Raw genomic sequence first — 25807 nt, 5'->3', positions numbered from 1 at the left:
CAACGAGGATGAGCTTAATTGGCAGCTGGAGGGGCTGAGGGTTATGGGTTGGCTGGAGAATGCTTGCTGTTTCATCAAACAGCCTCTTCCCAAACTGTGAAGTTGCCCACTTTAATTCATTCAGGGGTGTATTAGTCAGTGTTATTCAGAGAAATAGAGCTGATAGGACACATGCTCACACACCCATGTAAATATTAAGAAGTTTATTATCAGAGTACGACCATGGGAATTGGCAAGTCTGAACTCTATAGGGCAGGCCACAAGTTGGAAACCCAATGAAGGTGACATTTAATTCCCCAGGAGAAGCCCCAAGTTGGGAACTCTGTTGAAGGTGATGAATTCCCCAGGAGAAAGCGGCTGATGTGCAGATAAATTCCTTCCAACTGCGGAAATCCTCAGCCACTCCCTTTAAGGCCTCCAACTCATTGGATGAGGAGACTCTACTCATTGTTGATGGCAGTCTCCTTTTGTTGATTGTAGATGCTGTCAGCTGGCTGTAGATGCTAAGCCATGAATACCTCTTTAAAATACCTTCACATTAACAATTAGGCCAGTTTTGCTTGACCAAACAATCAGACACCATTACCTGGCCAAGTTGATGCATGAAATGAACCATCATAAGCATTTAGATCTACTTTCTTGTGCAGTTCAGCCTGAGCATGCAGGCTTTTCTTTCCTCAGCTGAGCATCTCTTCTAAGCATCTCCTGCCTAGAAGCACGCAGCAGAGGGAAACCTTTGAGACTACCTTACCCTCTGCATCCCTTTGGGTAGTTGATCTCACAAGTTCAGAAAAGTGACATGCTCAGAAGTACAGTTAGTAAAGGGGTCTACATCCTGCTAAAAAATGCATTATTATATGATGACAGGTGTTTCTGTAGAACCAAAAATGTTCTCTTCTGAGAAGACATTCCAGACTCAGCGTGAAGCCATTGCCACATGATCCCATAACGAGCTGAATTTCAAAGGACTTTTAGCACTACTAGATTTGTGTATGACGTTGGATGAGTCCAGAGTTCACCAAGTTTTGAGTCAGCAATCCTTTCTCTGCCTACCTGCCTTTTCCACTCCTCCCTCAAATTGGTGCATTTCCATATGCCTGTGTTCAGCCACTCCATAATGAAAATGAAGGAGACTGAAGTAGTGCGATGATCAAAGAGGAAAAAACAATATAGGGAGAGGAGAACAGCAACACATTTTATACTTGGACATTGCTTTGGAACAGTGGCATGCACTGTAGAGACATATGGAAATCATTTGCCCATGACTCCCCCACACCAGCTTTCCCAGCTCTGGATGTGGCCATGTGTTAAAATTCCTGGGGAAACTACTGGCATAGGTGTTCCTTTTACACTTGTTCTCTAGAATTGTAGCTGGAACGTTCAGAAATAAATGCCCACAGGAGAGATTTGTAGTGAATACGTCAAATGTGTGTCTAGATTAGCCCCTTCTTGTTTTATTTTATCTTGCTTGTGTGTTTTTTGCCTCCCACAGGACCAGCTCTCAGCTGACATGTACAGTTTTGTGGCCAAAGAAATCGACTATGCAAACTACTTTCAAATGGTAAGGGTTCTGAAAGTGAGGCTACTCACGTTTGTTTGCAAGAGTCATGGTGCAGCCAGGAAGGGAAGACAAGGACGGCACTGAGAGCCCCTTGGTTGAGCACAGACGGAAAGGGGTGGGATGTTGACTGTTCTGCCTGTGAAATGTGTCCTGCCTTCTATTTCTCCTTGTATGGATTTCTCCTAAAACCCCATTCCTGAGGATCATTGCAACTCCCTCATCTATGGCAGTGGTTCTCACCGGGAGCGGATTTTGCCCCCTTGCCCAGGGGACAGTTGGAAATATCTGGAGACCTTTTTGGTTGTCAGGCTAGGAAGGTGCAGTTGACCTCTACTGGTGAAAGCGAGGGATGCTGCTAAACACAAGACAGACTCCCCACAGTTTTCTAGCCCCAAGTGTCCACAGTGCTGGGGGTGAGAAAACCTGGTCTTATCAAGGAATTGGAGATGAAGATTAAGAAGATAATCTTCCCTGCTAATGCACATACTTGGTTTCAATTTAGCTTTTTGCCGAAGATGGTGAAAAGTAGGTAAAGGATGCGGCCCATTTGCTTGCCTCATCATTGGCAGCAGACTTAGTTGAGAAACAGGGTCAGTCACCCACAATTGGAAATTCTGGTCCAACTAATAGGACTCTGGTTGTTACCAGGGTAAATGCTGTGCAATTAAAAAGAAACTTAAAAAAAATTTTTTTATTAGGGAAGTTGTGCATTTACAGAACAATCATGCATAAAATAAAGGATTCCCGTAAACCACCCTATTATTCTAACACCTTGCATCGAGGTGGTACATTTGTTACAACTGCTGAAAGCACGTTGTTATAATTGTCCTATTAACTATAGTCCATGGTTTAACTTAGGGTTTACTGTTCAAAAGGAAGAATACAAAATAAGAATCAGTTAAACTCACCTGCTTTAAAAATTGGGAATAGAAATACAGAAACATAGAAGTCCTTCTTTATGATCAGGGGAGCCATGGAATGCTAAGGAGAGAGGGTAAAGGAGGAAAACCGGGAGAGATCCTGAAAAGTTTAGAATGCTTTGATAAGTATGCAAGAATAGCTATGGGCTATTAGAAGTCTTCCAAAATTTCCCCTGGTGGTCCAGAGGTTTGGATGAATGCCTTCTACCTGGAAAAAAAAAAAATGCTGATATGCATTACTTTCAACTTGGAAAGTTTATTCTAAAATAGTATTTTTTCAGATGTATTCCACTGGTTTCATTTATGCAGGTAATATTTAATTTTATGGTTTGAAAACTAGTGAAATCTTTGACCTTCTCTGCTTTATTAGACTCTCACTTGTGTATCATTGACATAAAAATTCTGATTGGTAAAATATTTCCATATTAGCTTTACTCTGGTCCTGATTGGAGATAATAGTTTCTTCCCTCCATACCAAGCGTTCAAATAGATTGATTTCCCTCCCTTATTCCATTCCTGCCCACTTTGGAGTAGGGGGGCTGGCCAGAAAATCAATGATCACTGGACCTCTTTCTATCTGCTCTCACCAGCATCTATAAATGGGGTGATCAAAGTAGAGCGCCTTCAAGGAGTTTGTTCTTTGGGCGAGTTTCAGCTCCCAAGGTACTTGAAGAGAATGACGGATCAAGCCCAAAGTTTTCTGATCAGTTAAACTAACTCGGCAGAAGCCAAGCTGTACGCAGGCTTATGGTATTGAACTATACCTTGTAGGCCAGTGGTGTTCCACCGCCTTCCTATCTGTTCTCTGATGCCACACCTCCATCTCACCTTTGGCTTTGAGGATGGGTGGGATGGTAAGGTGAGGTGCCAGCCGGGACAAGCCCCCTAAGCCAGGCTCTGGCCCCAGATGGTCCCCTGATGACTTCATGTCCCGGGGGCCCCCAAATTTATACTCACGGTGACGCCCTTGCTGGAGATGCTACCGTGGAACCACGCCCACCGCTTTAAGGGGACTCGGGCTTCTCTCCCCCAGTGCAGCGCGGCTCCCTCTGGCAGAGGGTAACGTCTGCGCTCGTGCTCGTGTTTTCCCAGCTCATAGAAGTGCAAGCCGAATACCACAGGAAGGCCTTGGCGCTCTTGCAGGCGGTGCTGCCTCAGATAAAAGCTCAGCAGGGTAAGTGCAGGGCTTCCCTGGGCGCGGGCGGGCCGGGGCTGCTCGCCCTCCCAGCTGGGAAGGACGCCCCTCGTTCTCTTCACCGCCCTGCTCAGCCCAAAAGGGTCATGCTCAGGCGAGTCTCTAGACCTTGATCCGCTGGCGGCTTGAGTCAGGCCCCGAGAAGCAACGCCCGCTCCCACGAGCCGTCCCTCTCTTCGGGGACCTGCGCACAACGTGTGCACATGGGGCGTGTGCACGTGGGGACCTGCGCACAAAGGCGTGTGCACATGTGTGGGTGCGCCCATGTGACGTTAAGCCCCGCAGCCTTGGGCGCAGCTGGCTGGCCCTGCGACCTGCTCTCCCCTCCCTGTCATCATCAAAAAATGCCTCTCAATATAGAGGTGGAGTGGACATCACCACCCCAGGGTCCACATGGAGGAATAAAATATGGATTAGAGTGGACTTACTGATCTTCTATTATAGAACTATTGTGACTAGTAATGGAAGAAACCATAGCACTGATGTGGAGAAAGTGGCCTCAGTAGCTGCTGAGGGCAGGGAGAGGGAAGAAGAGATGTGATGTGGGGGCATTTTTGGGATTCGGAGTTGTCCTAAATGATATTGCAGGGACAGATGCTGGTATCCTGCCATAACCCTCTGAATGTACTGGGGGAGAGTGTAAACTATAATGTAAACTATAATCTATGTGGTCAGCAGTGTTCCAAAGTGTATTCACCAAATGCAATGAATGTGCCATGATGATGAAAGAAGTTGTTGATGTGGGAGGAGGGGAGGTGCGGGTGGGATATGTGGGAACCTCTTATGTTTTTTAGTGTAACATTTTTTGTGATCTATGTATCTTCAAAAAGAAAAACAATAGTATTTTTTTTTAAATGCCAACATGGAAGGGAGCGGGTGTAGCTCAGCAGTTGAGTGCCTGCCTCCCACGCACTTGGTCCCAGGTTCGACCCCTGGTGCCTCCCCCTAATAAATAAATAAATAAAAAGGAAGTGAGGAAAAATGCAGACCCGGAGCCTCCATTTCCGAGGTCGTCTCGGGGCGGTCTGGCTGGCAAGAGGAAGGGAGGATCTCCGGCTGCGGCTGCTGACAGTCTCGCTCCTCCCATCAGAGGCGTGGGTGGAAAAGCCTTCCTTCGGGAAGCCCCTGGAAGAGCATCTCACCATCAGTGGCCGGGAGATCGCCTTCCCCATCGAGGCGTGCGTGACGATGCTGCTGGAGTGCGGGATGCAGGAGGAGGTAGGTCCCAGCCTAGCCCAGCCCTGAGCACGTCTCCTCGGCCCCGAGACAGGCCTCCATGATTGTGTCTCTCCTGGGTCATCCCCCATCCTGACCCCCCCAAATCCAGGCAGGTTAAGATACGGCCCAGCTCCCTCTCACCCGGGACACACCCTGTCCTGTCGTTCCCCCCCGCCCAAGCCTTCACTTTTTCAGAGACAGGGGGAAGATTGCGCGAAACTGCTGGGATGTCATCTGTCCCCAAAGAGCCTGTTGTCACCTTCTAGCCACCCGTTTTTTTAAACATACTTATCATGACTTAGGAATGCTGCCTCTTCTTTATTTTTATTCTTTTGCCTAAGTTTCCTAATTTTAAAAAATAGAGCTCTTAACATTTTTGATCATAAGTCTTTTACAGAGATCTTGAAAATGTGGTTGATAAAGACATTAGGGAGTAATTCTTAAGAAGCACCTTGTGACAAAGGTCTTCAGTAAATGGGCAGTTTGTATTTATTGCTGTGTAGTCATTTCCTGGGTGACAGATTTCATCTTTGGGCGGGAGCTGATGTGGCTCAGCGGCTGAGCGCCAGCTTCCCACATAGGAGGTCCAGGGTTCAATCCCCCGTCCTCGTACCTCACAGAAAAACAAAAGAAAAGAAAAAAGTACAACTGTACACTTTTGTTTCTTATATAGATTATTTTGGAATCTTTATCTTCCTTGAGCTGATCAATCAGTATTTATTTAGGGCATGCTGTGCATCCATTACTGAGCAAAATTTGAAAGATTGTGAGATGGGGGCTTACAAACTTATTGGAAAGATGAATCCAGCATCTATTAAGTAAACCTGTTTAATCCAAAATAGTTTGTAAGTCTTATCTGCCCCATATAGTTGGGGCAAACTGTTAAGTGCCCTTGAAGAGGAGGTCAGTGAATATTCAAATATGTGTTCACTGCCTTTTGTATTTCAAGTCCTTTTCTAGCTGTTAGATATTCTTCCTCACTCTGCCTTTTCCTGAATTTATTTATTTGGTTTGAAATGTATAACCCTGGCCCCTCCCAACACACACACACACACACACACACACACACACACACACACACACACACACCCCTGTAGATCTTTTCAGGTCCAGCTTTCTGGACTTCAGATTCTTCTCTGAAATATGTCTTAAATATACAAAATCAAGAAGCTCTTGGTTCCTCTCTCCAACAAACCCTGACCGTGTCGGGTGATGTGCCTTGCCTGCCCTCAGCATAGGGGACACAACAGTGGGTCCAGCCCAGCACCTGCACTCCAGCTACTTCTGTCTGATGGAGGAGACAGAGAGAATTACTCAGGATTGAGTAATGGCAGTGGGCAAAGAAGCATCTAGGAGTTTTTGGAGACGTGGAGTAGTTAAACTTTGGTTTGTTTCGCTTTTGGGCCTTTGAGTTGCAGGGTTTGTCCGCTGACCCTTCTGTCCTGTGGCAGGGACTCTTCCGAGTGGCTCCCTCTGCCTCCAAGCTGAAGAAGCTGAAAGCTGCCCTGGACTGCTGTGTGGTGGACGTGCAGGAGTATTCGGCCGACCCCCATGCCATCGCAGGTGCGTGCTCACGGCCGCTTCGCGTGGCACCGCGGGTGCCTTAGAGGCGCACGGGGAAGAGGGTGTGTGACTACCTGTTAGGCACACTTGAGCCAGTGGCTTCCCAACGTGCTTCGGAGGTGTCCACTTGGGGCCCAGTTCCAGGCCTCGTGATGGTGCCAAGAGGATGGTGAGAAATGCACGGGGGGATTTGCCAATGTGATGGTCGTCCCAGGATCCTGCACGTGGGAACCTGCCTTTTGAGCTTGACATGTGGACAGGGAGCTCGTCCCCAGGTGTAAGCCACGTGCTGCTGGCCGGTGGGAGTGTGTGTCTGCCCCGTCAGAACTGCTCACAGCCAGTATTGTATCCACGCGCAGGAGCTCTGAAGTCTTACCTCCGAGAGTTGCCAGAACCCCTCTTGACCTTCGAGCTGTATGACGAGTGGATTCAGGCTTCCAAGTGAGTACACCACGTTTTGGAGCGTCACATGGGTTGGAGTTTATTTGGAAGTACAGTTGATGCTCACAACGGGTAGATTCCTTATTCATGAATTTGCCTGTTGACAATGACGTGTCACCCCCAAAATCAATACTCTGGGAGTGTACACGGTCATTTGCAGACATGCGCAGAGCAGCAGAAATTTTGAGTGGCCAGCAGAAGTTGAACAAGGCAACACTCTGCCTTCTTGTTTCGACCCAAGTATTATAAACTAGTGTCCTTTATTGCATTGTATTTAATGTCATGCTTTTTGCACTTTTTTTGTTGTTGCTGATTTCATTTAAAATGGCCCCCTGGCATAGCGCTAAAGTGTTGTCTAGTGTTCCTAAGTGCAAGAAGGCTTGTGATGTTCCTTACGGAGAAAATACACGTGCTTGACCAGCTTTGTTCAGGCATGAGTTCTAGTGCTCTTGACCGTGGCTCAATATTAGCAAATCAACAATATACATCAAAGAAGGGGCCTTCTGTGATCAGTTAATGAAAATGGCATGACCAGAGACTCACAGGAACCTATTCCTATATGTCCCCTAGGGGCACTTGTTCAGTGTTTGCTAATTCAGTGTTCACAGTGACTTCGTAAAACATAATTATGAATGTTTGGAATTATGAAAGCATGTAATCTATGATCCAGCAACTCCATTTCTTGGTATCTATCCATGGAAATGCTTGTACATGAATTCAAGGATGTCCCACGCAACATTATTTGGAATAGCAAAAGCCTGGAAGTTACTAGATAAAGCTTCATTGGGAGCGGGGAGAGCAGGGTTAAATAAACTATGCTTTGTCTGCGCTGCTCAGCAGATAAAGAGTAGACGGGTACAGGTGTTGCTCCGTGGTTGAGCACCTGCTTTGCATGCCTCGAGGTCCCAAGTTCAATCCCTGGTACCTCCTTTAAAAAAGAAGTAGACAGAGCTATCTCTGCTAGCCTGAAGAGATTTGAAGGCTTGTTGCTGAGTGAAATAAAAAGTTCACTAGGACACAGAGGATATCCTGTTTTTGTAAAAAGAAAAAACACTCCACACACTCAAAACAATACTGTATACTTTTCTGAGTTGCCCTCAGTGTGTAAGAAAGGTCTGGAAGGGCCCACACGGGTTTCTGTCAGACGTCGGACATGGGAGTCGTCGTTGGGTTCTTTACCCTTATCTGTAGTGTTTAAAAATGTTTTCAGGACAGCTAGCTAATAAATAACATACAAGCGTGTCGAGTGGGCTGTGGAGACGAGCCTGGGGGAGAGGGCGAGAGCCGGGGGCGCCTGGGCGGGGGCGCTAGTGCTGGGTCAGCAGGACGGAGGAGGGGGCGGCCGGCAGTACCACAGCCTGCGGGGAGGGGGCGCCCGGGGGAGGCTCCCTTCCTGGCTCCTGGCCCCTGTCCTCGGTTCTGTAGGTGGTAAGGCCGGGGTCCATGCCCTTTGGCGCTGGGTGAGAGCTATCTTAAGGAATGGCCCTGGCTTGGAGGAATCCGTTTTTCCTGAGTAAATGGACATGAGGGAACAGATAGCGCGAGGAGTTGGCACGGAGGGAGGGCAGGTGGGAGGTGAGGACAGAGGTCATTCAGCCACAGGAGATGAAGAGAAGAACGTCCTGTGAGAGCATGGCTGGAACGAGCTGCCGCCTCAGCCGCCGCCTGGGGAGGTGACTTCAGGTGATTCCCAGTCCTGGGATTTAGAGGTGCCGAGCCGCCAGCTTCTGTCAGAAAGGAGACTGGAGTACATCTCTGATGCTGGTTCATCTACGTCCTTAAGAATGGGGCCCGGGAAAGAAGCCGGCCAACCAGGAAGCAAAGCCAGCGCGTGTGCGTAGAGCTGAAGCAAGCGAGCGCCACGCGAGTTGTGCCACTTCTCTTCTCCACAGTAGAATAGAGAGTGTGCATTTTAAATGGCTAGTGGAACATATGGTGTTCTTATATCTCACTGTGAAGAGTGAGTGTTGGGTTCAATATTAATAATAATTATTGGGGAGCAGATGTAGCTCAAGTGGTTGAGTGCCTGCTTCCCATGTACAAGGTCCTGGGTTCAATCCCTCGTACCTCCTAAAAAATAATAATTATTATGATTATTATTGCTGGTAGCATTTATTGAGTATTTATTAGAGGCTTGGACCTTGTCCTTAGAAGCTTGGACCTTGTCCTAAGTTTATTATATATTTGTGGCTCATTTAATTCTCCCAGCAAAACTATGAAGTGGGTTGGCTCTTTTCCCCATTTTATGGATGAGTTTGAGTCATAGAACAGGTTAAGTCACTTGCCCTATGTCACCCAGCTAATAAATGGCAGAACCAGGATTTGAATCCAGGGGTGTACATTGCAGAGCCTGTGCTCCTAAGTGCAGCACATTTTTTTTTGAATAGAGGCACATTCTTGTATTTGTATTATTAACTGCAGTCCTCATCTACCACCCAAATCACTCTGTTATCCCCTAGATTACCCTATAGCTGTCTTTCAGTTAACGTTAACCTCCCTAGCCTGCCCCTTTCGGCCACAGTCACATTTCCGAATCAGCAGTGTTAGTTATATTCATTACAGCGTGCTTGTTAGTTATATTCATTACAGCGTGCTGTCATCACCACTGTTTCCGCGTATTTACGATTGACCTTTCTAAACATTCACATGCATTCAGCATCAGCTCCCCCTTCTCAGCTCAAACGTGGCACTTTATGCCTCTCTAGAACAAGTCTTTGGTCTTAGGACTGAAGTCACATGAGAATATCTCCTTTGGTAGATGCTGTTCATTTAAGTGGTCTTGATGACCAGAGAAGGGGAGCCGGTTGGGGGCAGCCCAGCACGGCAAGCCCCATGGGCGAGGCGCTCGGCTCCCAGCTCGTTTGCATGGATGTGTCTCCGTTAGGAATTAGGAATGGTCTGGATCCTCTCGTGTCTTTGAACCAAAGAAAACTGAGACCTTATTTCTGCCACCAGAGTATATGCTCATAGTGCCTGAAGGCTCCCAGGAGTCCCGGGTGCCTGCTGTTAAGGACACACTGACGGAACTAATCCTGGTTTCCAGCCTCCTGGGTGCACGAGAGCCTCCTGGGAAGCTCTTAAAAGATAGCAGTGTCTGGGCTGCCCCCCTCCCCGCCCCGCGATACTGCTTTACTTGGCCTGGCCTCTTTTTTCCAAAGCTTCCAAGCCCATCAGGCTGGTAACCACTGGCCTTCGCTGAAGCTGAGCCTCCCCAGAAGGCAACGCTGCCCTCCCCGGTGGATTGTCCTTCAGGCAGATGTCACAGGATAGACAGGGGTGGGATATCCAGGGGCCAGAAACGGAGCCAGGCGAGCTCGGGATTGCCGGGGCGGTACGAGATGGCCTGGAACTCAGAGCACTCGTCTCTGCAAGGCAGATGATTTCTTTGCTTCTATGCTAGCTCTGTGCGGCCTAGAGGTCCAGAATCGCCCAGAAGCCGAGCGATGCCTAAAGAGTATGCCGGGAAAACGGAGGCTCTGCTCTTAGGAAGCCTCCCTGAGAACGGACGTCCTGAAGCCTCGGCGCCGGCTCTGTCCCCTGATGGCCACTGTCCCCAAGACGTTTGCCCGGTGGCCCCTTCTGGGGACTCAGGCTCCACCGTGGATGAACTTCCTCTGAGCAGCCTTCCCCGACAGCCCCACGCCGAGCAGCAAGTCAGATCTGCCTCGCCCCGTTACGATTCTCTGCATGGATTGACCACCCCCTGCCTCAGTCAGGGTTCTCCAGAGAGACAGAGCCAACGGAATGGAGATGTGTGTGTGTGCACATCCCTCCACTCATGCACATATGCACACCCACATGTACACACATATGAAGAGGAGCATTTTACACACTCGGCGGATGCAGCCGTGGGAGCTGGCAAGTCTGAAGGTTGTCGGGCAGCCCAACAGGCTGGACAGTCAGGCAGCATTTGACATTACAGTCCTGAGACAGACTTTCTCCTGTTTCCGAAAACCTCAGGGTTTAATCTTACGGCCTTCAGCTGATAGGATGAGAGCCACCCACTTGGCTGAGGGCGGTCCCCTTTTCCTACAGCCAACTGATTGCAGGTGCTCGCCTCCTCTACACACACCTTCCCAGCAGCACCGAGGTCAGCGCGCGAGTAAACACCGGGCACAGAGCCTGGCCAGGCTGATACATAGGAATATGTAGCGATGCATCACAACTCTCGCCACGGACCTGTTGGTCCAGCCTGGCGCACAGTAGATGCGCCATGCATAAGTACTGGTTTTTTTTTTCTTCTTTATTTTCTTTTAAACGTTACATTAAAAAAATATGAGGTCCCCCACTCCACCCACACCACCCCTCCCACATCAACACCCTCTTGCATCATTGTGGCACATCCACTGCACCCGGTGAGTACATTCTGGAACACCACTGCAGCCCATGGACCGTGGTCCACATTGCATAAGTACTGATTTTTATGAAGTGAAGGTCTCAATAGCATCGACCCTTCCACCCTAGAAAGGCCCGAGGGGCGGGAAAGGAAGTGGGACTTGTAGGTGCTGCAGCTCGTGGCGCTGGTGAGGGCGGTAATAGCCACGGTGATACACGTGGCGGTGACGGTGGCAGCTGACTCTTCATTTATTTATATTTTTATTCGGGAGGCTGGCATGTACTGAGAGCTTTTAATGAACCGGACACCGCCGAGTATACACATAGAGAGCTCTTAGCAACTCTACGAGGGAAGTGTAGTTACTAGCCCCATTTTACAGATGAGAAAAGCGAGGTTCATGGAGGCTAAATGATGAGCACATGGTGACAGCCTGTGGAGCTGGGATATGACTGTGTCTGAACAGCCTGAGAGGCTTCTCTCGGCCACACCAGCCTCTGTGGCCTCCTGACGCTGACCCGTGTCTGGCCCCTCACGTAGGTGAGAGCTGCGACCCGTTCCCGTTCCGTTTCCAAATGGAATGCTCAGTGTTCACTCTGGTTTGCTGGTACAGGGCCTGCCTCCTCCTCAAGGTCTCTCTGTGCCCGGCGCCCACCCCAGCCCCAGGTCGGCGGGTCAGAGCTGGGGCTTCACCTGCTGGCGCTCACCGCCCAGTTCTCTGCAGACAAGCTTCTTGGAGCAGAACGTCTTCCAGCCACGAAGGTCTTGATGTGGCTTTTCATGAAAAGCATATAAGAATGTAGTCCTGTAAGGACCTCGTGTTGCCATTCTAAGAGGGCTTGTAAATAAAGACACCCAGAGAGCTAATTTTTTCACAGAGTTGGAGAATCCTTTGGCTGGTGGAAACTGTCATTCCTGAGTTAGGTCTTGAGAGGCATGACTGTATTGAGTGTCCATAATTTGCTTAATCAAGAGGCATTATTTATTGAGCATCTACTACGTGCCAGGTGCCAAGGAATGTTGTTTTTGTATGAGGTACCAAGGATTGAACCTGGAACCTCGTGCACACAAAGCAAAGGCTCAACCACTGAGCTACGCCCGCTCCCCGAGGAATTTAATAAGCATTCAGTAAGGCCCTTTGAACTGGACAACAGGCTGCCACTGTGGAGTCAAGGCAGGGTTGAGTTCTCTGCCCCAGAATCTTCCCCCTGACAACCCCTGGCTGTGGCCCTGTCTCCTTCAAAGGGCACCTCTGTCCCCCGCCCTCATTTGCTACCTTGGGACACAGTCCCCCAGGACATGTGACATGTGCAGAGAAAACTTTATTAAAATACCACAGAGGGGAGTGGCTGTAGCTCAGTGGTTGAGTGCCTGCTTCCCATGTATGGTCCTGGGTTCAATCCCCAGTACAGCCTAAAGAAACAAACAAAATACCACAGGAAGGCATGGGGGTGGAGAGCAATATTAGCCAAAAACGTTAGTAACAGAATTGATAACCGTCGGTAATGATGGTTGACTCCTTGTGCTCAGATAGCTCCATGACCAGTTACTGTGACTGCCCATGATGCCTCACTGATTTCATGCTCATCCAGTGCTTTTCTTATTTATGTCCCAGTATCCAGGAGCAAGACAAGAGGCTTCAGGCTCTGTGGAATGCTTGCGAAAAATTGCCCAAGGCCAATCACAACAATATCCGGTAAGTGGACCCTAGAGACAGGGGTCGGATTTATTTAAGCCCTGGAGATGTGGTTTCCTGGCTAAGAGTCATCATAAGGAGCACACATGACATTTTCTCCTGTCCAAAGCACTGTTAATATGCATGTCCTGTTTTAAACCTCAGACAACCCCTTGAGGAAGGCAGGGGTGGATATTGTCTTTCTGTAGCTAAGGAAACAAACTGGAAGATTTTTTTTTAAGATTTATTTTTTAAATTTATTTCTCCCTACCCCCTCCTTGTTTGCACTTGCTGTATCTGTTCTTCTTCCTTGTTTCTTTAGGAGGAACTGCGAACCAAATGAGGGACTCCAATGTGGGAGGGAGGTGCCTAATCACTTGAGCCACCTTGTTCCCTGCTTTGTTGTATCTCTTATTATGTTTTTCCTCCTTGTGTCTCTTATTGTGTCATCTTGTTGTGTCAGCTCACTGTACCTGCCTATGGTGCCAACTCGCTGTCTTGCTCACCTTCTTTTGTAGGCACCAGGAACTGAACCTGGGACCTCCTATGTGGTAGGCAGGAACTCAATCACTTGAGCCACATCTGCTTCCCAGATTTTTTTTTAACAAATCAGTTTTATTGATGCATATTAAAAAGCATAACTCCATCCAAAGTGTACAAGCAGTGGTGTTTGGTATAATCACATAGTTGTACATTCATCACTTCAGTCATTTTAGAGCATTTTCATTATTCCAGTAATAATAATAATAACTCATCACCTCTCAATCTCTCTATGCTTCCCTTGCTGTATAGAGCTGCTATTCTGTTTCCATCTCTCTAGTTTATTTGCATTATGTAAAAACACAGACTGGAAGACTTTGGAGGCTACTTAACTAGCCACTGGCTGGTTCTGTTAACCTTTTGGATATGTAAGGAGCAAAGCTTAGTATTCGAGGTCTTTTAAGCGATTGGGTTTATGATAAAGGGGTGTTCCTGGCCACTGACTCTGGACCTGGAGGAGCAGAGCTGTCCTTGAGCTGCTCTGCAGGAAGAAGCAGCCACCGAGAACGTCTGGAGTGCCCCAGCGTTCATCAGACCCAGCTGTTTTCCACCTGCCGGCTCCTCACTTTCCTTGCTGCCACCCGGGATTTTACTTCACACGACCCTGGGGAGCTTCTCTCTACCCCTGCTTCTGCTCCTTCACGCTTTCTGCTTCCTCATCACTTCGTCTTGCCAGCACCCCTCCTGGCCCTGCCGCTTCTCCTCGGGGCTCCTTTCGATACAGATTTTCAGCTTCAGCTCCTGCTACCATCTGCCCGATTATTTCTGTTTCCTGCTAAAAGTCCCAAGAGCAAGCCTCCACGTGGATGAGCCTTGAATACCTTATGCTGAGCGAGGGAAGCCAGGCACGAAAGGACAAAGACTGCATGATTCCACTTCTGTGAAATTCTAGAATAAGCAAACTTTAGAGAAGGAAAGATGAGAGGTTTCCAGGGGCCAGGGGGTGGAGGGGATGGGGAGTTACTGCTTCAAAGGCACAGAGTTTCTGTTTGGGGTCACAAAAAAGCCTTGGTCGTGGATGGCGGTGATGGGAGCACAACGCCGTGAAATGTAATTAACACCACTGAGCTGCATGCTTGAAAATGGTGAAAATGGGAAACTCTGTATAATGCATATGTATTACACCATCAAACTACAAAATAAAATCCCAAGAGTAAGAATCGGGTTGGCATGCCTCACTGTGTGTCACCTACTGCTGTCAGAGGCCACTGGCCAGCCCGGGAGTCTCTCAGCCGAGGTGCCGTGTCTTGGGCCCGTCACGTGTGGCCTCTGAGAGGTGAGACGTGCTCAGGAGAGACTGTGGGTAGAACTGATACAGCTGCAGCCTACTGGTCACGCAGCGGGCCCTGCTCCCAGGGAGGTGAAAGCAGCCCCCGGAGGCGTCACTTCCACTCCAGTCCCAGCAAGATGGGCTCAGGACACAGCCTTTCGTAGCCAGGAGTCCAGGTCAAAACGTGCCTTGGCAGGGAGTGGGTGTAGCTCGGTGGTTGAGCACCTGCTTTCCATGTGCGAGGTCCTGGGTTCAATCCCCCGTGCCTCCTTAAAAAAAATAAGTGCCCTGGGTGTTGGGACTTCTGGTCGGAGCCTGGCAGATTTTTGGTGTGGTTTGTCACAGCTATTTTTTGTGCATTGCTGCTTACTGGTTCTTTCTTTTAATTACGGTTTCATTGAGATAAGATTCACATGCCGTGCAGTTCACCCTTTAAAGCACACAATTTCGTGGTTGTCAGTGTCTTCGCAGAGTTGCGCATCATCATGTCTGTCTAGTTCCAGTGCGTTCTTGTCACCCCCACAGGAAACCCTGTGCCGGTCAGCAGCCACCGCCCACTCCCCTCCCGACCCTGGCTGCCACTCAGCTGCTCTCTGTCTCTCTAGACTTGCCTGGTCAGGCCATGTCACACAGACGGGATCATGCTTTATGAGCCCTTTTGCATCCGGTTCCTTTCACCTGGCACCATGCTCTCCAGGTTCACCCAGGCTGGAGCGGGCATCAGTACCTCATTTCTTTTTATGGCCGAATAATCCATTGTATGGATAGCCCACATTCTGTTTATCCATTCTGTTAGTCAGCCAAAGGGGTGCTGATGCAAAGTACCAGAGATATGTTGCCTTTTAAAAGGGTATTTATTTGGGGTAAAAGCTTTGTTACAAGGCCCTAAGGAGTCCAACCCAAGCTCGCTTTCTCACTGACATCAGTTGCCACACGTTGGAGCAAGGTGGCGGCTGAGCTCTGCCTGGCCTCTCCTTCCTGGCCTCTCCTTCCTGCCTCTCCTTCCTCCCAAGGCTCCGTAGGCTCAGCTTCTTCTCCATCTCAGCTGAGGGCTGGCAAAGGGCTCTGTGTCAGTCTCCGCTCTCTTCCCAAGGCCAGCTGTAAGCACTCAAGCAAATGGCCGTCTCTCCCTGGGACCTGAGGATGAAAAACAGCAGAGCTCTTTCTCCTTGTGTGTCTTCTTGAGTGAGTGTCCGTTTATATCAGCCTCACCAGCGGAGTCCAGTCAGACGCCCAAATTGATTTTATCAGGTGAACTTAATCAGAGGCCCCTCATTGAATTTAATACAATCAAAGGGTATCACTCCCAGAGGCACAGATTAGTTTACAAACATGATCTTTCTCTTTCTGGGATTCACAAAAATTAATCTAACTCGGTCGCATCTGTTCATCAGCTGATGGGCATTTTGGCTGTTTCTGTTCTTTGGCGATTGTGAATAATGCTGCCATGGACGTTTGTGTATGAGTTTTGTGCGGCACATACTTCTCTTGGGCACACACCTTGGAGTCTGTGGTGACTCAGTGTTTTACTTCTTTTTTTTTTTTTTTCCAAATTCTAAATTTATTCATTTTTTTAAAAATATTACATTCAAAAAATATGAGGTCCCCATTCACCCCCACCACCCCCACCCCACCAGTCCCCCCACAGTAACACTCTCCCCCATCATCATGACACATCCACTGCATCTGGTGAGTACATCTCTGGGCATTGCTGCACCCCATGGCCTGTGGTCCACACCATAGCCCACACTCTTCCACGTTCCATCCAGTGGGCCATGGGAGGACATACAATGTCCAGCAATTGTCCCTGGAACACCACCCAGGACAACTCCAAGTCCCGAAAATGCCTCCACATCTCATCTCTTCCTCCCATTCCCCGCACCCAGCAGCCACCGAGGCCACTTTTTCCACACCAATGCCACATTTTCTCGATTATTAACCACAGTAGTTCATAAATAGGATATCATTAAGTCCACTCTAATCCTTACTGCATTCCTCCTTCCTGTGGACCTTGGCTTGGTTGTGTCCATTCCACATCCATGTCAAGAGGGGGCTTAGATTCCACATGGATACTGGATGCAATTCTCCTGCTTTCAGTTGTAGGCACTCTTGGCTCCCTGGTGTGGTGGTTGACCTTCTTCACCTCCATGTTAGCTGAGTGGGGTAAGTCCAATAAATCAGAGTGTAGGAGCTGAAGTCTGTTGAGGCTCAGGGCCTGGCTATCACATTGTCAGTCCAGAGATTCAAATCCCCTAGATATATCTTAAACCCCAGCACCACTTCTTCTTCATTGGCTCTCTCCAGACATCCCCACGGGACACCAGCCCTAACATGCAGATGTCCCAGCCAGTGACACAGGATGCTTTCTCATCACCTCTGTGCACAGGGAGGGGGGCAAGTGACACAGGTTTTTTGTTTGTTTGTTTGTTTTTTAAAGATTTATTTTTTATTTATTTCTCTCCCCTTTCCACCCCTCACCCCACCCCATCTGTCTGTTCTCAGTGTTCATTCACTGCGTGTTCTTTTGTCCGCTTCTGTTGTTGTCAGCGGCACGGGAATCTGTGTTCCTTTTTGTTGCGTCATCTTGATGCGTCAGCTCTCAGTGTGTGCGGCTCCATTCCTGGGCAGGCTGCACTTTCTTTCGCGCTGGGCGGCTCTCCTTATGGGTGCACTCCTTGCGTGTGGGGCTCCCCTACGCGGGGGACACCCCTGCGTGGCAGGGCACTCCTTGTGCGCATTAGCACTGCGCATGGGCCAGCTCCTCACGGGTCAAGGAGGCCCGGGGTTTGAACCACGGACCTCCCATGTGGTAGGCGGATGCCCTATCCATTGGGCCACGTCCGCTTCCCCAGGTTTTAAAAGTGGAAGAAACTTTAGGTAATTTTATGCTGAGGCAAAAGGAAAGGTGGAGAATTTTTCTGGCCAGTGTTAGTTGAAGCGGGTTTGACCTCCAGCCCAGGGAGCGCTGAGTCTATGTGTTTCTGGGAAGAGAATAGAGCATTCCCTTTACCTGACTTACGTGGCAGGACGCATCCGTAAGATGTGCTGTAATGAGATGGTCTCCCCAGCCCCGGGGCGCCGTGGCTGCTGTCGAGCACTGGCTAAACCTCGGCTTCTAATTGCCTTTCAGGTACTTGATCAAATTCTTATCCAGGCTGTCTGAATACCAAGATATAAACAAGATGACGCCCAGCAACATGGCCATCGTCTTAGGACCCAACCTGCTGTGGCCGCAAGCAGAAGGGTGAGTGTGCGGAGGAGAGGGCCTGAGGAGGGGGAGCTGGGAGCGTGGGGTACGGGCAGGCTGGCTGGGACTCCGGAGAATCACCAGCTTCCTTGGTTCTGCAAGTCCATTTCTGTCCTGCAGAATTTTTCTGCAGCTCTGTCTCCCCAACAGTCTCCAAGACACACGTCCAAAGCGAAGGTCTTCTCTAAGCGAATCTGAGTCAGTGGCAGGGAAGTGGGATGTGGGAGCAGGGATATGGTAATGCTCAAGGAGGCAAGCTTTTCCAGGCCTCCCTAACACTCTGCCAGTGGAGAGAGGGAGGGAGGGTGATCTCCAAGGAGAGAACCAGGTTGGCATGAGGATGGGTCCAGCAATTAGAATAAGCATACCTCGTGCTGCAAGGTATCTCATCCTTGGTAGCTCAGTGGTTTGAGCGCCTGCCTCACATTGTATGAGGTCCCAGGTTCAATCCCCGGTCCCTCTAAAAAAAAAGCCTGGTGATCATCATTGGTGCTTTCCTTGTCTGTTACTCATTTAACGTCTCTGGAAGGACCACTGTGGTTAGCCCCATCCTGTAGATGGGGAAAGATAGAAAAGTTACATGATCTTCCAAGGACTCCCTGCTCTCAACCCCAGGTCTGCAGGCTCCCTTCCTGGGCGCTGCGACCATGGGACCAAGATGCCTTTTGCTCAGCCTCGGCTGACACCCCCCCCCCCCCCCCCCCCCACGTATGCACTGCAGGAACATCACCGAGATGATGACCACGGTTTCGCTGCAGATTGTTGGAATCATCGAGCCCATCATCCAGCATGCCGACTGGTTCTTCCCTGGGGGTACGTGGCTGCATCCAGCTTGGGGGGCAAGAGCAGTAGTGTCGCTGTGAGTTCTGAGCCTCTGACACCAGGTGCCGCTGCCCAGGGTTTATTTAGTTGGGTTGGGCAGTTTTCTTACATTGGTTTTATTTGTTTGGGTTTAATCCTTTCTTGGACACACACGTGCACTCAGGTATGGGGATAGTTACGGAAGGTTCCTGACCCTCTAGTCCTTTCTGAGGGACATTCTGGCATGCAGGTTTTCCAGCTTGTACTAATCATATCCATGTAGTTCACTGGTCTAACATCCCACACCGTGATTTCTTCAAATCCATGCATCAAGGAATGCTGGTGCAGGAGGAAAAGACAGAGCCTCTGGTCTAAAGCCTTCATTCATAGATGCAGAGGGAGACCAAGACCCAAGATGGGCGATGGATGGGGACTTTTCTTCATCGTTTAGGGATCACCTGGGTGCCCTCTTCTGACTACTCTAGGCTGTGTCTTTTGAGCCATCTTAGCATGTAAAGGTGGGGCTCAGGGCAATGAGATTATTTTTTGTACGTGGTTCAAAATTAGGTCCTTAAGGCAGCTCCCTAAGAGGGAGTTTCAGAAATGGTCTGAGCCATAGAAGTCATTGTGTGAGTAAATGGCTTACCTTGGTGACAGCTTTGAGGGGGCAGCAGTTATTACACTAAGTTCTGTTTGCTTGGAAAAAGAAATGGTACCATACCTTAGGTTTAGTTAACATTGAGGTATGCTTTTAGCTGTGCGCCAGCAAGCCATTGACCTGTGTGAAGATCCAAAGTTAATTCCATGCTCCACATCAGAGGTAATCCATCAATGCTGATGCAATATTGAAGATGTTAGATTATCTTTGCTTGACTTCCTGTGTTTTTGACTGTGAAGGCTCCGAACTGCCTATCTCAGAAGAATTCTGTTGATGACACAAGATTAGGTGAAGGTAGGAAGGCAAGATGAAGAAATAGAGGAGATAGGAGTAGAAGGCAGTGATTCTGTAGATCCTGTGCATAGCAGATACTCAAGCAATGACAGGGAAAGGATAACAAAAGTATTCTTATGCATTTATTTGATAGCCAACAACCTTAGCAAAATCTCTTAGGATTTCTAATCCTTTTTAACTCATTTCATTGATTTTCCAGAGAGACAGCATCATCACCTACAATTAACAATCTCACCTCCTATTTTATTATCATGACTAATCCCATTGGCTAGCATTTCTCATATAGTGTTAAACAGCAGTGGTAGCAGTGGCCATTGCCATTTTTCCTGATTTTATTATGCCTGCTCTGGTGTTTCACTGTTAAGCATGAGATTTGCTAGAGACAAGTTGTCTTTTTCAGTGATTCAGTGAGTACCCATCTCTTCCTGCTTCCTAAGTTTTCCTTTCTTTTTTTTTTTTTTTTAACCACAAATGGAAATTGCTTCATCAGATGCCTACAAAGCCTAATCCTGTGTTTTCCCCTTTGGCCTATGGATGTGATGAATTATACCAATAAGATGAATTGTATCAAGAGCGTTCCTTCTACTGAAGCATGGGCAGAGTTCTTCAGGGGGTCACGTGTAAGGAAAGGCCAGCTCTCCTCCTCGCTGCCCTGCCCAGGGAGAAGGACAGGCCGAGGCTCGTGAACACCCGTTCTTTCTTCTCCCCAGAAATAGAGTTCAACATCACAGGGAACTACGGGAGTCCAGTCCACGTGAACCATAACGCCAACTACAGCTCCATGCCCTCCCCAGACATGGACCCCGCTGACCGGCGCCAGCCCGAGCAGGCCCGCCGGCCGCTCAGCGTCGCCACGGATAACATGATGCTGGAGTTTTACAAGAAGGATGGGTATGAACTCGGGCGCCTTTCGCAGCCTTGGGGGCTCGGCGGGTGGGTGAGATGTCAGCGGGCACAGGAGTGAGAAGAAGCCTGCACTTCCTGACGGCCCTTTAGGCCACTTGCGGCAATCGAGCTCTTGCCTCAGCCTGGACACTTTCACCTGTGCCGGCCGGGAAGCGTGCGTGGCTTTCTTCTCCTCGGGTCAGAGTCAAGTGCAGCTTTCTTAGCAGACACGCTTGCCATCAGTATTGATTAGTTCTCATAAAAAGAAAAAAAAAGGAAAAAAAGACACGTAACTTCTTCAGCTTGATGCACGGTTTATACGTGTTAATCGATTCTGAAATCTCTGGAGGGAGGGCTTTGATTAAGGATCTGCTCATTGGCATTCTTTGTTCAGAGTTCTGGCATGAACACCTTTAATGAAGAGTTTAATGTTCCCAGTGTGAAAACCCTAAAACTCCAAGCTATGTGAGCGTAAGATCTTTTTAGAGTTTTTTAAAAAGATTTCCACCCATCTTTTGTGATTGACACCCACACCTCGTTTGACACAGTTAAGAGGCTCTTGTGAATGCATTCGGCTTAGTGTGCCTAGAAACTATGATCACCACATTCAAGGGAAAATGAACTTACGTTATTCTTAATTGAATAATATGATTCCCATAGCAAGTAAAACGGCTTCATAACAAGCACAGCTGAGTCATGGTAAGCAGCAGTCCAGCAAGCCAAAGGCATCCGACCATCGGTATGTCATGTGGAAGGAAAGGATAGCGTTGACTGGTCAAGCAAGTCAGTTAGATAAACGGTGGTGAGGAATTTAAAAATACTACTACACAATTCAGCAGCTGCTCCTTTAAGGTAAATGGAAGCATAAAGCACTGAACGCAAGTCTCAGAAGTGCAGGTGACAGTATGTAAAGCTGCTCCATCCTTCCCCTTCCCAGACAGACTGCTGGACAGCCAGGAAGGGCTGCCTGAAAGGCGTGGGGCTAGAGGGCTGGAGAGGGAGGCTGAGAGTGGTAGGGGGGCCTCAGGCTTCCTTCGCTGCCTTCTTCCTTTCTGCATGGGAGGTGTCTTTGGAGAGCCGGAGTGTTGACGGTGGCTTCTTCAAATGACCAGTGTCCCTGCTGGACCTTCCCCGCCAGGCACAACTTCCATGTGGGGAACGTGAGGCAGGCTGTGCAGCCAGTTCTTCTCTCTGTAGTGGGAACGGGAAGAACAGAAATTCTTAGAGGTTGCAGTGAAGAGGGAAACCCTCCTCAGACCTGTTTGTTTGTTTAAAGAGGTACTAGGGATTGAACCCTGGACCTTGGACGTGGGAAGCAGGCGCTTGACCCCTGAGCTGTGCCTGCACCCCTAGATCTGTTTTAAAAGGAACACGCTTAGACCTGTTCTTGGCATCCTCAAGAGAGCACGGCAGGGAGAAGGTGAGCTCGTTGGACTTTGTTTGCATATCTCACTCTAGTTGCCACAGCGTCGTGGGTGAAGCTGCCTGCGCCCGCGGAGCCACTCCGTTCTCCTGGGAGAGAGCGTAAACTGGGTGCAGCGCTCGGGACTGGCTGGCTATAGAGAACTGGCTGGCGGGTCTGGTCTCACATTCCTCGGCAGGAGGCGTGGCCCTCTGTTTAGGGCCAGACCCTGTCTGATTGTTCCTGAGACCTGGTCTGATTCCCAGCGCCTGCCCAAAGGCGATCCAGGGGACCTACGGTAAGGAGCTGTCACTGTGGAATCGTCAGGGTGTTCGGAGTCTGTTGGCCTCCTCTACTAGGTTCATGCAGAAGCTTCAGTGAGGATACTTTTTTTAGTTTAGTTAAAAAAAAATTTTTTTTTATTTTAAACTTTAAATTACATAAATGTTACATAAAAAATGTAGGGGATTCCTATATGCCCCACCCCCTACCCCTCCCACCCTCTCTCATGTTAACAGCATCCTTCATTAGTGTGGTACGTTTGTTACAGTGGATGAACACACATTGGAGCATTGCCACTAACCGTGCATTATAGTTTACATTATAGTTTACGCTCTGTCCTGCACAACCTTTTTTTTTAAAAACACTACTTTTTTTTTAAGACTTTTTAATTTCTCTCCCCTTCCCCCCCACCCCAGTTGTCTGTTCTCTGTGTCTATTTGCTGCGTCTTCTTTGTCCGCTTCTGTTGTTGTCAGCGGCACAGGAATCTGTGTCTCTTTTTGTTGCATCATCTTGCTGTGTCAGCTCTCCGTGTGGGCAGCGCCATTCCTGGGCAGGCTGCACTTTCTTTCACACTGGGCGGCCCTCCTTAGGGGGCACACTCCTTGCGCGTGGGGCTCCCCTACGCGGGGGACACCCCTGCGTGGCAGGGCACTCCTTGCGCGCATCAGCACTGCGCACGGGCCAGCTCCACACGGGTCAAGGAGGCCCGGGATTTGAACCGCGGACCTTCCATGTGGTAGACGGACGCCCTGACCGCTGGGCCAAGTCCGCCGCCTGCACACCTTTTTTTATGGCAAATTATATAATGGCCTGTATCTGTCATTGCAACATAAACGATGATATTTTAATCAAATGCCTCATCATCAATAAGTTCTCTTTCCTAAGAGTATTATCCATGAAATGCCCGTTCTGTGTATCCATTCTGATTTAGAGTTGTAATTGCCACCCTATACTGTAAAGGTGTAAGAGATATACTGCATACATTACTGTTGCACATGAAACAATATATTTTATGTATTTAAAAATTTGTACTAAACATTAAATCAAATGGAGGTCTTCCTCATGGAAGTGTCTGGGGTTTAGCATCTGTACATGTGTTTTAAGGTGCAATAAGCTTGTGGGAGATTAGTGCCTCTCTGGTTTGAAGAGAAACAACTTTTAAAGCTAAAGTTATGCTCATTTTGCGGAAGAGAAAGTCAACAGCTTTACTTAGCAATATCGGGAAATCCATGCATTTGTCCCCGTTTCTGAGCTTTTCAACTCTATGAGATATATTTCAACATCTTCAAACTACCCATTGGAATACTAGCAAATTAAATCATGCTTTTTTTGAAATTTTTAGGCCAGATTCGAAAAAGAAAATATGATCTATGTTTCAAGCTATTATTTAGAGAAAATAAAATACTGGGTGAAATAACTGGATTAAATTAGGGGGGAAAAAATAAGGTATATTCCCCATCAGTGTCGGTGACATTTTCCTATGCTAAAGGTCCAAATAAAGCAGTTTGCTCCCCACATTTCTGGCTTGGGTCCTAATAGTTTCCTGATTCGGTAATTACACAACAAGTTGAGTTTCTTTAGCAAAGCCTAATGTCAGATTCAGGAGCTCACATTTTGTGATTGGCAGAACAGTGGCCTGCAAACAGCACGACCTCTAATGGCTAGAACCTATAAATGTTACCTTATTTGTAAAAAAAGATTAGGGATCTTGAAATAGATTATCTGGGAAGTATCAGGGTGGCACCTAAATGCAGTCACAGTATCCTTATAAAAAGGAAGTTCAGGGAGATTTGAGATGCATACACACAGAGGAGAAGGTAATCTGAAGGTAGAGTAAAGAGATTTGAAGATGCTCCTGGAACCCAGCAGAAGGGAAGGGACTGGGCTCTCCCTTCCAGCCTCGGGGAACACAGTTTGCCAATGCCTTGATTTCAGCTTGGTGATACTGATTCTGGATTTCTAGCCTCTAGATCTGTGGAATAATATATTTTCGTTGTTTTAGGCCACCAAGTGTGTGAGCATTTGTTACAGCAGCCACAGCAAACTAATGCACCATCTGCTGCAGCAGTGTATCTCACAGCTGGCCATACACTAGGAGCTTGATGGTAAAGAAGGCGGCAGATGCTTGGCTCCTCCTCCCAGGGAGAGTTGGAATCTGATTCCCCTCCCACGGCTTCTGGTTAGCATTAGTAACTTATTTGACTGGTAGAATATGGCAGAAGTGATCTTCTGGGACTCTGAAGCTAGGTCAGAAGAAGCCTTTGGAACCAAGCTGTCATGCTGTGCAGAAGTCCAGGCAACCCCTTGGAGAGTAACTGAGGCCCCCAGAGTTCACCTGGAGCTGAAGACTGAGCTGACAACCAGCACCAACTTACCAGCTCTTTGAGTTCCTTGAAGTCATCTAGCCCAAGTTGAGCTGTCTCAGCAATGTGTGTGAAGTCATCTAGCCCAAGTTGAGCTGCCTCAGCAATGTGTGTGAAGAAGACAAGCCGACCCTGCCAAGCCCTACCCAGATTGTGGATTTGTGACCAAGATAAATCAGCTACTAAATTTTGGGGTTTGTTAGGCAAGAATAAAGCCAGAAGAAGCTTTTAAAAAATCTGTGCTGATGCCTTACTCCTCCCCCATTCTCCAATGTGACTTAATTGACCTAGGCTGAGATTCAATTCTTATTTTTTAAAGTGTCCCCGGAGATTCTGATGTACATCTAGGGTTGAGAACAACTCAGCCACAGAGTAATTTTGCCATTCTGAATAACAAATTTGGCAGTGGTACAGCTTATTTTTTTTGTTTCATCAAAACTTTCCTACTCTAGCCATTGAACGTCATTGTGATGTATAAGCCACACTAACTCTGCCAACATTCTGAGCAACAAAGCAGTGAATAAATCACACAAATGCTTTCTGCATTTTCCTAAGCTCCCACTTAGAAGTGTTAGGGTGCAGATTGGGTTTTGTTTTGCTTATGTTTCTATTTTGTTTCTGTGTCTTTTTGTTGTTGTTGTTTGTCTTTTCTTTTATAGAATGGTCAAATTTGTTTCTTGGGTCATTCATCCTAAATCATAAATGAAAGTAACCTTGCAAATCCCTTCTATTTTTTCTGACAATGGCAGAAGTGTTATTTCTGGACCAAAGCAAAATTTTTCATTTTTTAAACAAGAACTGTTACCTTCAAAATAGTTGACCAAGATGTCTACACTCTCTTGCTCCTTGATCTGGATGGACCCATGAGGCAGCGATGGCCCTACGCAATTGTCGGATGCATCCATTGACTGTGTCTGGGCAAGCTCTGTTAGGATGGTTGAGGGACCCATGGAAGCAAGAATAAGAAGTGGCCTCAGTGACTGAGCCTCCTGCCCAGCATCCCATTTCTACCCTCCTGGTGGCCACTGTTCTCCCCCCTTCCACTCCTCTCCACCTCCACGCCATGCACAGTTGCCATCTGCAGTCTTCAGACAGACCTTGCTGGTACCATCACGTCCCCAGTTTTCATGGTACCTTCTTGCCCTGCTGCGCCTTTGC

The 25807-nt window shown here is 48.2% G+C and overlaps 1 protein-coding gene across 4 annotated transcripts in view; it reads left to right on the top strand.

Moving 5' to 3' along the window:
* Positions 1 to 25807, top strand: part of ARHGAP44 (Rho GTPase activating protein 44) — a 205449-nt gene that overhangs the window by 157185 nt on the left and 22457 nt on the right. For all 4 annotated transcript variants that reach the window (XM_058283454.2, XM_058283455.2, XM_071210312.1 and 1 more), the window contains exons 8-16: positions 1493 to 1561; positions 3574 to 3655; positions 4767 to 4894; positions 6346 to 6457; positions 6817 to 6898; positions 12847 to 12927; positions 17847 to 17960; positions 18685 to 18776; positions 20427 to 20607. In XM_058283454.2, the coding sequence (XP_058139437.1) occupies positions 1493 to 1561; positions 3574 to 3655; positions 4767 to 4894; positions 6346 to 6457; positions 6817 to 6898; positions 12847 to 12927; positions 17847 to 17960; positions 18685 to 18776; positions 20427 to 20607 (941 nt within the window). The remainder of the gene's footprint in view (positions 1 to 1492; positions 1562 to 3573; positions 3656 to 4766; positions 4895 to 6345; positions 6458 to 6816; positions 6899 to 12846; positions 12928 to 17846; positions 17961 to 18684; positions 18777 to 20426; positions 20608 to 25807) is intronic.

Source organism: Dasypus novemcinctus, chromosome 21 (genome assembly GCF_030445035.2).
Source record: "Dasypus novemcinctus isolate mDasNov1 chromosome 21, mDasNov1.1.hap2, whole genome shotgun sequence".
Classification (NCBI taxonomy): domain Eukaryota; kingdom Metazoa; phylum Chordata; class Mammalia; order Cingulata; family Dasypodidae; genus Dasypus; species Dasypus novemcinctus.
The sequence above is the reverse complement of the archived record's forward strand: the minus strand, read 5'-3'. Positions and strand labels throughout refer to the sequence as shown.